At 42.2% G+C, this 12,439-nt stretch overlaps 1 protein-coding gene across 1 annotated transcript; it reads right to left on the bottom strand.

Annotated features, from left to right (window-relative positions):
• Nucleotides 1-11,676: 11,676 nt before the first annotated feature.
• Nucleotides 11,677-11,963, bottom strand: LOC116472345 (non-histone chromosomal protein HMG-17-like). Its single transcript, XM_032758042.2, has one exon. It carries the CDS (start codon nucleotides 11,947-11,949, stop codon nucleotides 11,677-11,679), a length of 273 nt encoding a protein of 90 aa, XP_032613933.1. The 5' UTR covers nucleotides 11,950-11,963.
• Between the last annotated feature and the right edge of the window lie 476 nt (nucleotides 11,964-12,439).

Genomic DNA, 12,439 nt, shown 5'->3' with positions numbered 1-12,439 from the left:
CAGAAGGAACGGGAGATGCACACATGTGATAAAGACTTTGGATTAAATTGGAGGTCCCACCAGAAGAGTGATCTTTATGGATGACACCAAATAGATAAGTGGCATAATCAGATTTTCATTTTAGAATGTTAGTTTTTGTAGACCCTTAGGTAGGCAGGCAACTCTCAGTCACCTCTCTGCTAACTGCCTTCTGATTTGCAAAAATTTGTTGAAATTTATGTCTCTTTTAGTGGCTCTGTGCAGCTTTTAAAATAAAGTGCAAGCTTCTTTAATCATCAGCCCCTGCCTGCACCTCTTCCCTTGTAGTAGTCTGTGCCCTTCTTTTGCTTACCATGGTGTTCATTGGATGCCTCTCTTGCTTAACAAAATGTATTATTGGTTCTCCTCTATTGTCTCCTTACTTTTCTGTGAGCTTCATAAGGACTGAAATTAGCTTCTGTTTGACTTTTGATCCCTGGGTTAGTACCTGATATATTAAAGGAGCTCAATAATGTTTGTTGAATAAATGATAACAAAGCTACTATAACCTTCCTTCTTAAGCTGGTCACCCCAGACGTAGGCCTTGAGATGAAGATTGGTATGCAGGTGATTTGTTAAGAAACTGCTTCCAGTAGAACTAGTGTGGGAATGGGAAAGAAAGACAGGGAAGGGAGGGAAGTTAGTAAGGGGTGTAATGTTAGGCAAAGACAGCAGCTACAGCCTAATCCTATAGGGGAACTCTGAAGTGTAAATTATCCCTCAGAGTTTGTCCAAACTTGAGGCAAAGGAGCTAAGTTTACGTAGTCCAGCACTGTCAGTCACTGGCTAAGGTCTGATCTGGGATAGAGTGACCAACCACCTTAGTTGGTCCAGGACTATCTTGGCTTTAGGACTGAAAGTGCCATAGCCCAGGAAACCCCTCAGTCTGGGGCAAGCCTGGACATGTTGCAACTTAAATACTTGCAGCTATCTTTGCTTGTGGGAAAAATGGTATCAGGAGCCCAAGGAAAGTCCTTGGAAGAGAGAAACAGCTGCAGTCATTAGATGCTGTGTTAGGAAGAATAATGGCTCTGAAACCTGTCCACATCTAATCCCAGGAAACTGTGCATTATCTTAATGGATAGCTTGAGTCCAGGAGTTCAAGACCAGCCTGGGCAACATTGTGAAATACCATATCTACAAAAAGTACAAAAAATTAGCTGGGTGTGGTGGTGTACACTTATAGTCCCAGCTACCTCAGAGGCTAAGGTGGGAGGATCACCTGAGCTGGGGAGGTTGAGGCTGCAGTGAGCTGTGATCATGCCACTGCACTACAGCCTGGGTGACAGAGTGGAACCCTGTCTCAAAAAAAATAAAATAAAAAAAGACCTTGCAGATGTGATTAAACTAAGAATCTTGAGATAGAGAGATTTTCCTGGGTTATCCAGGTGGGTTCAATGCAATCACAAAGTCATTATATGAGAAAGAGGGAGGTGGATGATTCAGAGAAGACGATATGATGACAGAAGCAGAGGTCAGAGTGATTTGACTGCTGGCTTTGAAGATGGAAAGGAACTGTAGGCGGCCTCTAGAAACTGGAAAAGACAAGGAAATGGGTTCTCTCCTAGATCCTCTAGAAGGAATGTAGTTCTGCCAACACCTTGATTTTAGCCTCAGGGGACCCATTTGGGACTTCTGATTTCCAGAACTGTTAGATAATAAGTGTATGTTATTTTAAACCACAAAGAAGGTGGTGGCCGGGTGCGGTGGCTCACGCCTGTAATCTCAGCACTTTGAGAGGCCAAGGCGGGTGGATCACCTGAGGTCAGGAGTTCGAGACCAGTCTGGCCAACATGGTGAAACCCTGTTTCTATTGAAAATACAAAAATTAGCCAGGCGTGGTGGTGGGCGCCTGTAGTCCCAGCTACTCAGGAGGCTGAGGCATGAGAAGCGCTTGAACCTGGGAGGCAGAGGTTGCAGTGAGCCGAGATCATGCCACTGCACTCCAGCCTGGGAGACAGAGTGAGACTCTGTCTAAAAAAAAAAAAAAAAAAGGAAAAGAAAAAGAAAAAAGAAGGTGGCAATTTGTTACAGAAGCAATAGGACAAATACAAAGGCAAAGGCTCATTGAAGCTGGGGGAGATGAACAGAGACTCAGTAAAAGGGATCTGAGGGGGTTCTGGGTGGTGCCCCAACAATACTTGTTCCCTCCAAATCAGAAAACTCCATCAGAGAGACAAAGCTTTCAATATTGACTACTGATTTAAAGTTTTGGCTCTCTGATGGAGTTTTCTGATTTGGAAGATCAGAAGTTGACCATCAAACTAGGGAACTATAGCATAGAGATTAAGCCATGGGATCCGGAGTTTGATGCCCATTGAGTAAGTCTTGACTTTCAGCATTTTTAAACTCTGTGAACTTGGCATGTTACCAAAGCCTCTCTGAACCTTAGTGCTTCATTTGTAAAACTGAGATAATAACAAAACTCAAAAGGTATTCTAAGGATTAAATGAATATGCTTGTAAAGTGCCTGGCATACAGTAAAATCTCAATGCAGATATTACTGGTAGCACAGTGGGATCCCGTCTCTATTTAAATGTTACATTCTAAAGACAGTATAAGGTAAAAATCAAGATTGGTGAATATCAGGGATTAAAATCATTTAACTTGATCAGAAGGTACAGTATACAGGGTTTAGTGTTCACAACCTTGTAAATATGTACATATGAGGGTTTACTCCTCACCACCATAGAAACTTTATAATACTGAGTCCAAGTGCAAAACAATGTTACAGTATTTTCAGTTACCTAGAAGAGGGAGGGAGTTGTTGAACTGTGCAATGGTTTACTCTTTGTTTAGCATTTGTTTCAATCCGTGGTTTATTTAAAGGGTGATTTTCACCTTCATTTGAATTTGCTCTTTTTCTGAGATCTTTGTTAAGCCCAGCAAAGTCACCCATTGTACCTGTGCCTGCCTTCTCTTCCCAAGGTTACCTGGGGGTATTTTCCCAGCCTTTTGATATGTTAAGCAGTCATAATTGGAGAGAGTTTAATAAACAACCATTAAGTTGCTCTTAGATGTGTTCAAATTGGTCTAACTAGCAACTATCTAATAATTAATGAAGACCAGCTGTAACTATAAAGCCATTTAGTGACCCAGACCAGTTTCTGCCAGATCCAGAAATAGCCCTACAAACCCCCTTCTGTTGTCAAGGTGGCAGCTATTAAGGTGGGTGATTACCTGGGGTCTTTCATTCATTTCCATTAGAGAGCAGGGGCTGAAACTCAAGTCAGCTGATGTGAAATCTTTTAAACAGCTCTTCAAGGAGGTCAAAGCCATTGATTATATTAGGGGGTAGGACTCATCTAGAGGTCGGGTATCTGTGGTCAGCTCTGTCCTCCCCATCTCCCCGACCCAGGTCACACAACGCAGAGCTGTTGGACATCCTATCAGGGCTTTCCTCTATATTTCAGGTATGCTGCTGGTTTGAGCTGACTCTTTTAAAACTTGGAGCTTTTCCCCCCTGGGTGAAATGGTGAGAGAGAAGGGGAGGAAGCCAGGGTGGGAGGAGAAGGAAGTCCTTGGCTGAGCTGCCTGGTGCTTGGTGAGGAAGGGAGTGGGTGTGGGCGAGCTTGCTTCACTCTGAGGCCCTGCCAGCTCCTGGAAACGCTGCTGCTCTTTCTGAAAACCCTCCCTGAGGACGACCAGTTAAAACAACAAAAAACATCAATCAAACCTTATGGGGTTATTTTAAGGCCAAAGGGAAAGTAGATGAAAAAGGAGGTGGGCAGGAGTGGGAATTCGACCCACCTCCTCCCATCCCCACTCCCAGAGCCTCAGTTCACAGCTCTTTACTCCCTCCCCATGCCTCCCCATTCCCATCTGCATCCACTGCGCTGGAACCTGGCTCGCCCGCCTTGTTCTCCAGATGAACTGCCCTGTCTCTGCCTTGCCTTAGGCGGGGCCTTTGGGGATTGAGCTGTGTTTCTCTTCACTGTGTGTTGAACTTGGCAGGTACAGGCGCGTCTCATTCCAAGTCAAACTACCACCTTTCAGAAAGGAGGGCTGGGCCTGGAATCCATGGCTTGGGAAGGGCCCTGTGTGTACAACCGCTGACTGTTGGAAGCGAATATTGTCTTTCTCCACCACCCGTGCCAGGCCTGCCACTGGTCATGACCGGAAAGGGAAGAAACAGGCATTTGGGGCTGAAGGTCACCCTGCAGCTGACCTATCAGAGGACCCTGGAGGTTCTGTGAGCAGTAAGAATGGGGTCAGCTTCCCGGCGAAGTTCAAGTAGCCCCAGCGAGTCATCCGTTGCTTTAAACAAATAAGTGGTTGTTGGCCATGCTGATGCCACTTGGGCACATACCTGAGTGTGCAGAGCCAGTTTAAGAATGAGGTCTTGTTTCCCAAGAACCAACCCTCCTACCGGAAATGTCTGCAAAGACAATGAGTGCATTCAGGAAGTTTTTTTCCCTTTTCCCATGGTTCCTTGCAGCTGTCATGGGATCTGTTGCTCCCACGGAGAGAAGCTGCTCACCAAGGACTGGAGAGGCCAGCCTGCAGATCAGAGAAGCAGAGAGACCTCCAGACAGTTTCTCATTTGAAAATTGTTTCCAGAGGGTAAGGTCCCTTGTCCACTCCACCAGTGTCAATGACTCTCTGATAGATCAGAGTAGAGGTCTAGATGTCAGCCCCACCACCTGCTGGCTGTGTGACTTGGGGAAAGGACTTGGCCTCTCTGTGCCACAGTTTCCTCACCTATGAAATGGGGATATTGCCTACCACATAAGTGTGAAGGTCAGAGGTGGTAACTGTTGAAAAGTGTTTACTTGGCTGATATTTTAATCATCCCCTGTTCCAATGTCACAGAATTTTCACATTCTCTCTTCAGCTTCATAATAGTCTCATGAGGTAGGAAGGGGAAGGGTGGTGTAAAAGTAATTACATTTTGTTTTAAAGTTTGAAGGGCTTTGCCAATGGAAATGATGATATTGGCAGCTCACATCTGGCACAGAGAAAATGACCCCAGCAGTTTTTGTGCCCATGTTGGGTATGTTTTCTATTTTTCTGGTAATCTTACTATGAAACAAAAAACTCTAGTATAGGTAGATAAGACTGTACATTTTTCAAGACCCTCCAGGGCCATCAACGATGAGTAACCTGGTGTAGGGCAAAGAAGTCCTCTCTACCAGTGCTATCCAGTAAAAAGATGATGTAAGGTACTATAAAAGATAATATGAAAACACTATAAAGACAATAAAGTTAAAATAATGTAATTTTAGTTTTAAATTTTCTTGTAGAAACATCAAAAAAATTCTTAAAGGGCAAAATTAATTTTTATAATATATATTTTAATTCCATTATATTGAAAGTATTACTATTTCAACATGTAACAATATAAAAATTATTAGATACTTTATATTCTTTTTTCTTACCAAGTCTTTGAATTCCTGTGTGTATTTCACACTTACAGCACACCTCAATTCCAATGCTAAAAAATAATCATTGGAATTCTTAATTGTATTTCAGTTTCACAAACTTTATAGTTGCCAGAATAGATTCATACACTCAAGTGGTTCCACATATACTTAAAAGTTTTACAGTAATGGAATCACATATCAGATTTTAAATATATATTTACATTAATTAAAATTAATGGAATTTGAATTTCAGTTCCTCAGTCACTCTAGTGACATTTCAAGTGCTTAATAAGGACAGAACAGGAGAAGTATCAGCTAGGCTGTTCTTTTATTCCTTGTATTTCAACACTTAGAATTATCTTCAATAACTGTTTCTTTGCAGGAATGTTTTAGTATTCATCTAAAACTAGCCAGTATACTCATTCTATCCACTTAACCAGTCACACTGCAAGGCAGTGTGAATAATGGAGTTCTACTGTCAGCCTCTGTGTACTGTGAATGAGTCAAGCCACAGAGCCCAAGTGACATGTGGCTGACATAGTGACTGAGGGAGACCTCCAGTGTCAATTCATATATTAAATAAAGTATTAATTTCTGTCCTTCTTTGATAAACAGAAATGGGTGATCTAACATTCTCTTCCCATACACCTATGGATCACCTTTGTACACCATACTTGAAAGATCATGCTTGGAACCCTACCGCTGTGGTTGCTTCAACCTTTCTCTGAGCTGGGGCTTTAGTCCTAGACTTCAGGGAATAAGTAGTGTCTATTCTGGGCCTTTTTTCTTCTGACCTCCTCTCTTCCTCCCAGAGTTCCTTGGTTGTTTTTTTAAGCACTATGTAATACATTCATTTGTCGGGTTTTGTCTTAGGATTTTTTTTTTTTTAAGAGACAGAGTCTTGCTCTGTATCCCAGGCTGGAGTGCAGTGGTGTGATCATAGCTCACTGCAGCCTTGAATTCCTGGGCTCAAGGGATCCTCCTGCCTCAGCCTCCGAAGTATCTGGGACTACAGGCTAACACCACTAAGCCTGGCTAATTTTAATTTTTTTTTGTAGAGATAGGGTCTAGTTATGCTGCCCAGGCTGGCCTTGAACTCTTGGCCTCAAGCAGTCTTCCCAGCTTGGCTTCCTAAAGTGCTGGGACTACAGGTGTGAGCCATCATGCCTGGCCTGACTTTTTATTAACTGTCATCTACAACAAAAGCAAAGAAAAACAACAAAATATTTCCAACAGAAGTCCCCAAAAGATGGCCAAGTTTTCACTTTAGAATTTGACCTAATTTTGTTCTTTGAGGATAAATTGTATGGTAGTTTTTCCCTGTCACTCATATTTGCCTAAATACTTTGGCACTCGAATAGGACACCATCATGGGAACTTGTGCTTATGTTTTCAGTATTTGTAGTATTCATTGTGAGTTCCTACAACCCCCGTATTTTCGGGAGTGGAAGTTCCCTCCTCTTTATGCATGGACTATTTGTTATTGTATCTGTTCAGAGTTCAGTGCTTTGGCAGGGCTGGCCTCCCTGTGTCTTTGCTTAGCAGCATCATCCTGGTTTGGTTCTGGGTGGTCCATTTCTTCTCCAGATTCTCTAAGGGCCCCTCCCCACTCTCACCACTTTTATTTTTCTTTCTTTAGCTATTTTGCTGCTTAAGTCATCTGAGGTGGAACTTTGGAGTCCTTGGCTTTTTGTGGTATTTTAACACTTATGACCTAAGGCAGGAGAAGCTGCATTTTCGGCTCTTTGCTTCTCTTCCACTTCCCTCTTGAGGAGGACCCATATAAAATTCTCTGAGGGAGAGAAAGGATTCTTGGCAAACTGTCAGAACTTTCTTCTTCTTTTTTGTCTCTAATTGTATAAACAGAATATTCCAGAGCCCTGCAATGTTATTTTCCACAAATGCCTCATGAAGAATACATTTTGCTAGAGGAAATCTAGAACATTCTTATCTAAGCTCACCTGGGCTTCCAGCATATGGGTGACTTTAGCTTGGCTGCGTTGGGTCCTGCTCAGAGGCTGAGGCCTGTCTTGCAAGTTAAATGGCCTAGGTCTTGTTTCCAGATTCCATGATCAGCTTTATTCCACAAACCTCTAACATTGTTTTATAAGCCAAGAGGTAACTTCTTAATGCTTCTGCTTATTTTCTCTTCTTAGTTCCTCAATTTAAAATATAATTATTTCCGTAGCTTCAGTTCCAGCTTTATCTTTCCAGGGAAGAAACTCCCAGCTGGGAATGGTTGAGCCCCACTTGGCTTTTTTAGAAATTCTCTTTTATAAACACTGGTCCAGGGTCAGGATTTGCACAAATCTTTATTCATAAAGACTCCTCTCTGGCTTAGCAGATGACTCCAGGATTCCCATGATCTTTCCCCCACGGCCCACCTCCAGTAGTCCTATTGCCAAGAGGCAGAGGAGGGGCAGGGCAGGAGGGTGGCAGTGGAGCCAGGGCAAGGGACTAGAGCATCTGGATTTCCACCAACCATGCATCAACCTCCCATCTGCTTTGTAAGAGGTTTTATAAGGTTAATTATTAGTATTTTTAAAGTAGCCATCTTTTTATTTATAAATAAAGGCTATTGATGCTTTTCGTGATTTCCATAGTAGCCTGTAGCCTACCCACAACAGAAACTGGAGGTGGATCAAGCAAAAGAATAAGTGAACATTTATCTATTCATTTAGCAAATGTTGATCTAGAGGACATGCATGATCTGTAATACATACATATAGCAAGATATACTGTGCATACTGCCATATGTAATATATATACTGTGCACACCCACCATATATAATTGCATATATATAATTGCATATATTATATATGGTGTGTGTGCACAGTATATCTTACTAATCTGTGAGTATATATTGTATATATAGTGTGTATATATATATAAAAAAGGATTATTACAATGTATTCATACAAGTCAGTGTGGTGTTATATTTAAGAAAAATAGCATTTGGATAGGAATGGGAAAATCACAGAAGAAACATGAACAGCTAATAAAAGTGTAAAATGATTCAGCTCCACCAATGTACTGTGGATTAAGGTGCTGCCTCAGCTCCAAATCCGCCCTGTTCTTCTCCGTTGTGATGCTGGGGCTGTGATTCTGAAAACCGCATTTCTCCTGTGCTAGCTGGCTCTCAGTTAGGTTCAGCCAGAAGGACTGGAAGGTACAGGAAGGGAGAAGGGATCTGCCCTTTCTTCTGCACTTCCTATTTCTCCCGTGTCACCAAGAAAAACAACATTGGCTCCTTTCCCCAGATACTTTCCACATTCCGTCAGCTAAGCTTGTCGCATCCCTTAGCAGTGTCTGCCACGTTAGGCAAGGGCTCCTTTTCTGCATTGGAAGTCCTAGTATTGAAGGTCTCTTCTCCAAGCTTCTGAGCTGTCCAACCATCCAGTCAACGAACCCTGTTCTGTAGTCTAAACCCTGACTCTTAAAGCTTCTAGCTTCCCAGAACCACAAACTTTCCCTTTTGTTTCCCCAGCCTTGAGGGTGAACATGCTTCCTGCAATTGCTACCTTTACCTTACCTCTGACTTTCCTAGGCTTCCAGCATCTACCTACCCAATTACCTACATCAAATTCTTTCTGATAAGATAACTAGTGTGGCTTCTGTTTCCCCCACTAAACAATGGTTAATACAACAACTACTCTAAGAAAAGGCAAAAACAAACAAACAAACAAACAAAAAACCCAAAAAACAAAAAAAACCCCAAACCCTAAAACAACATTGATATCTATATATCCATACTCTCAACACATGCATGGTTGTCAATACCTGAGTTTTGGAAGGCTTATGGCCCCGCCCTGTAGGCTGGGGATCTCTCTTTATTTCAGAGATGCAGCCTTGGAGTCTGCAGGGTTCTGCAGGTGCAGAACATGTGCAGAACACATGGTTCTGCCTCTGCCTCTGCCCCGAGAGTCCTCATCTCTGGTCACTGACCCTATGCCTAGATAGGCCTTTCCCTGCAGTTCTGCCAAACTATTTTCACTCCCCTCACTGGAAAGCAACAGAGATTTCACAAACCTTGTCAGCTCCTATGAAAGCAATTTTCAGTGGGACTGTGGGGATTGTCCCTCTCCTAGATAGGTGGTCCTACAGTTGGAGCTGTTGACCCTGTCATTTAGTGTTCAGGTGGTGACTTGAAGTCTCACTGTCCTGAATAATACTGACATTTCCAGGACTTAGGGTTCTCAGGGAACATCACAGCCATGTGGCAATTGTCGCAGGCCCCCAATATGGTATAGAACTTTGGCAAGGTATGAAGCACTAGTTCATTTTATTCTTTGGGACGGTCCTATTAGGTAGGTACAGTCATGCATCATGTAATAACAAGAATATTTTCTGAGAAATGCATTTTTAAGCCGTTTTTCATTGTTGTGTGAACATCATAAGGGTTTACTTACACAGACCTAAATGGTACAGCCTACTACACACTTAGGCCATATGGTATAGCCTCTTGTTCCCAGGCTACAGATCTTTACAGCATGGTACTGTACCCAATACTGTAGACAATTATAACACAATAGGAAGTATTTGTATATTAAAACATATCTAAACATAGAAATGTTCAGTAAGAATATGGTATTATAATTGATGGAAACACCTTTTATATGCAATCTATCATTGATTGAAACATAGTTATGCAGTATATGACTGTATTATCTCTCTGAAATATGTGAGGTCTGGGACATGGGTTGAGTTGCTTGCCTGAAGCCAGGCTAGATGGTGTGTATCTTCAATAAATAATAATCAACATTACTATTATTTCTATAGCATTTCATCAGAGAAGGCAGGTCCCATCCTACTTCTGTGAAACTGGAAGCCCTGATCCAGTCTAGTAGGCTGGTAGACTACCACCTTCCTACTACAACTGTATAAAGGTAAAAATAGTGAAGGATCGAGGGAATGAGAGCTTGAGCCAGGTCCTGGGGCCGGGCTGTTACTAGATTTTCTAACCTTGACAACTATAATACAGTGCATTTTATATTGTGTTTTATTTTCAAGGGAGTTTTATGAAAAAAATAATATATTTTAAAACAGGTCCTTTTTTTTCAGGTAAAAATGAAGAAAACTGGGATGAGGTGGAATATGTAATGCTTTGGACATGGAACTGTGAGTCCTTAGAAGCCAAGTTATCCGAGGCAAGGCATCCTTTAATGGGATGGCTCTGAGGCTGGTTTTGTGGCTCTCCTGACAAGCTGAGCTTTAACCAGCTAGAAATATTCTCTTTAGGGACATCTCTCAGTCATTGGGACCTTAGATTATCCTGATCCCCATTTAACTTTTGAGATTTTCATAGTTTACTGCCTCTGAGATCATCTTCTGATTTTTGCTTAGAAACTGAAAATCATCAACCTTGACTATCTTCCTACGATCTTCAACCATTCAAGGAATTCCTAAATTAATTTCCAACGTCCTTTTCTTAACATAGAAATTCACCTTAAAGAAGATGCTCTATTTCTTTTTTTTTTTTCCAAGCCAAACTGTATCCAGCTTTATTAAAGATACTTTCCATAAACAATCATAGTATTTCAGGCTGGACATGGACAGACAATCATTAACAGTATACGACAAATTTTAAACTCCCTTCTTCAATTGACTACCAAAAATCCGAAAGCCACTATAAAACCCAATGAAGTCTTCATCTGATGCTCTGAACAGGGAAAGTTTAGAGTGAGGGTTGACATTTCACATTTAGCATGTTGTTCAACAACTTTTCACAAGCCGACCCTGAGTTTCAGGAAGTGAAATGAAAATGGCAGAATTTATCTGACGATCCACAATCTAGAAATGGAACCACTGCTGTTTTGACAGATGCCATCTCAGTGGCATCACTGGCAAGTCCAGATTGCCTGACACACTGGTAACCAATGACTGGGGGTCAGGTCCCAACAGATGTCTGGGCTTAAGGGAGTTAAGTCTATGCTGAAGGATGGAAAGGGAGAAGAGGACATAAAAACAAATTTGTTTTTCCATACTACAAGGCTTTTGTGGCAAGGTAACCATCTGTGTCAAAGTCAGGGAATCCCTCCTCCTGGGAGCCAAGAGGAAGTCTCTCAAAATTAGAAGGGAAAGGTGTTTTCCCCACATCAATCCAGCTTTGGGGACATTCTATTAGTGACATATGCCCCCTCTCCCTAAAACAACAATGAAGTGTTCTGTGTGCTAATAGCATAGGTTTAAAAAAAAAAGTAAAACAAAATTCTGCATTTTTATAAAACTTGATAAAAACAGTATTTCAAGCTGTATAGTCACCAGAAGTACACAGTCATCAAAAATGCACATGCTTCACTTGGCATCTCCAGCGCCTTCAGCTTTCTGTGCCTGGTCTGTTTTGGCACCTCCATTTTCTGCAGGGTTATTCCCCTCCTTGCCAGCGTCAGCTTTTCCCTTTTTCCCTTTGGGTACCTTCTCTCCCTTCTTTGCAGGGGCCTTTTTAGGCTTGGGCTCTGGCTTTGGAGGAGCAGGTTTAGCGGACAACCTCATGGATCTTCTCTGTGGTTCATCCTTCACCTTGGCTTTATCTCCTTTAGCATCCCTTTCAGCCTTTCTCTTGGGCATGGTGGTGGTGGCGACGGTGGTGGGACATAGGCGCTGGGCGCGGGATGCAGCAGCACACTTGCTTTCGTTGTCCAGGGATCATTCTCACCTCTTCTTCTCCCGAAGATGCTCTCTTTCTTTGGTGAGATTCTTCCTTTCAGCCCTTCTCTTCTCTCAAGACCTTCTCTCTTCTGCTCTCTGCCTCATATGGCATTGCTATTCCATGGCTAAAGTCTCAGGGTATAACATCCACCCTCATCACTTGGTAGGATGACCAACTCATCCCAGTTTATCCAGGACTTTCCTGGTTTTAACAATAAAAAAGCTTGTCTCCCAGGGAACCCCTCAGTCCCAGACAAGCCAAGATGGTACTATGATTTGAATATTTATCTTCTCCAAAGTTTACATTGAAATTTAACGTAGCAGTACTTGACAAGTAAGGCCTTTAAGGGGTGATTGCACCTAAAGGTCTCTTCCCTCATGAATGGATTAACCCATTCACGGATTACTG

The sequence above is a fragment of the Hylobates moloch genome, unplaced genomic scaffold, assembly GCF_009828535.3.
Source record: "Hylobates moloch isolate HMO894 unplaced genomic scaffold, HMol_V3 SCAFFOLD_8, whole genome shotgun sequence".
Classification (NCBI taxonomy): Eukaryota; Metazoa; Chordata; class Mammalia; order Primates; family Hylobatidae; genus Hylobates; species Hylobates moloch.
The sequence above is the reverse complement of the archived record's forward strand: the minus strand, read 5'-3'. Positions and strand labels throughout refer to the sequence as shown.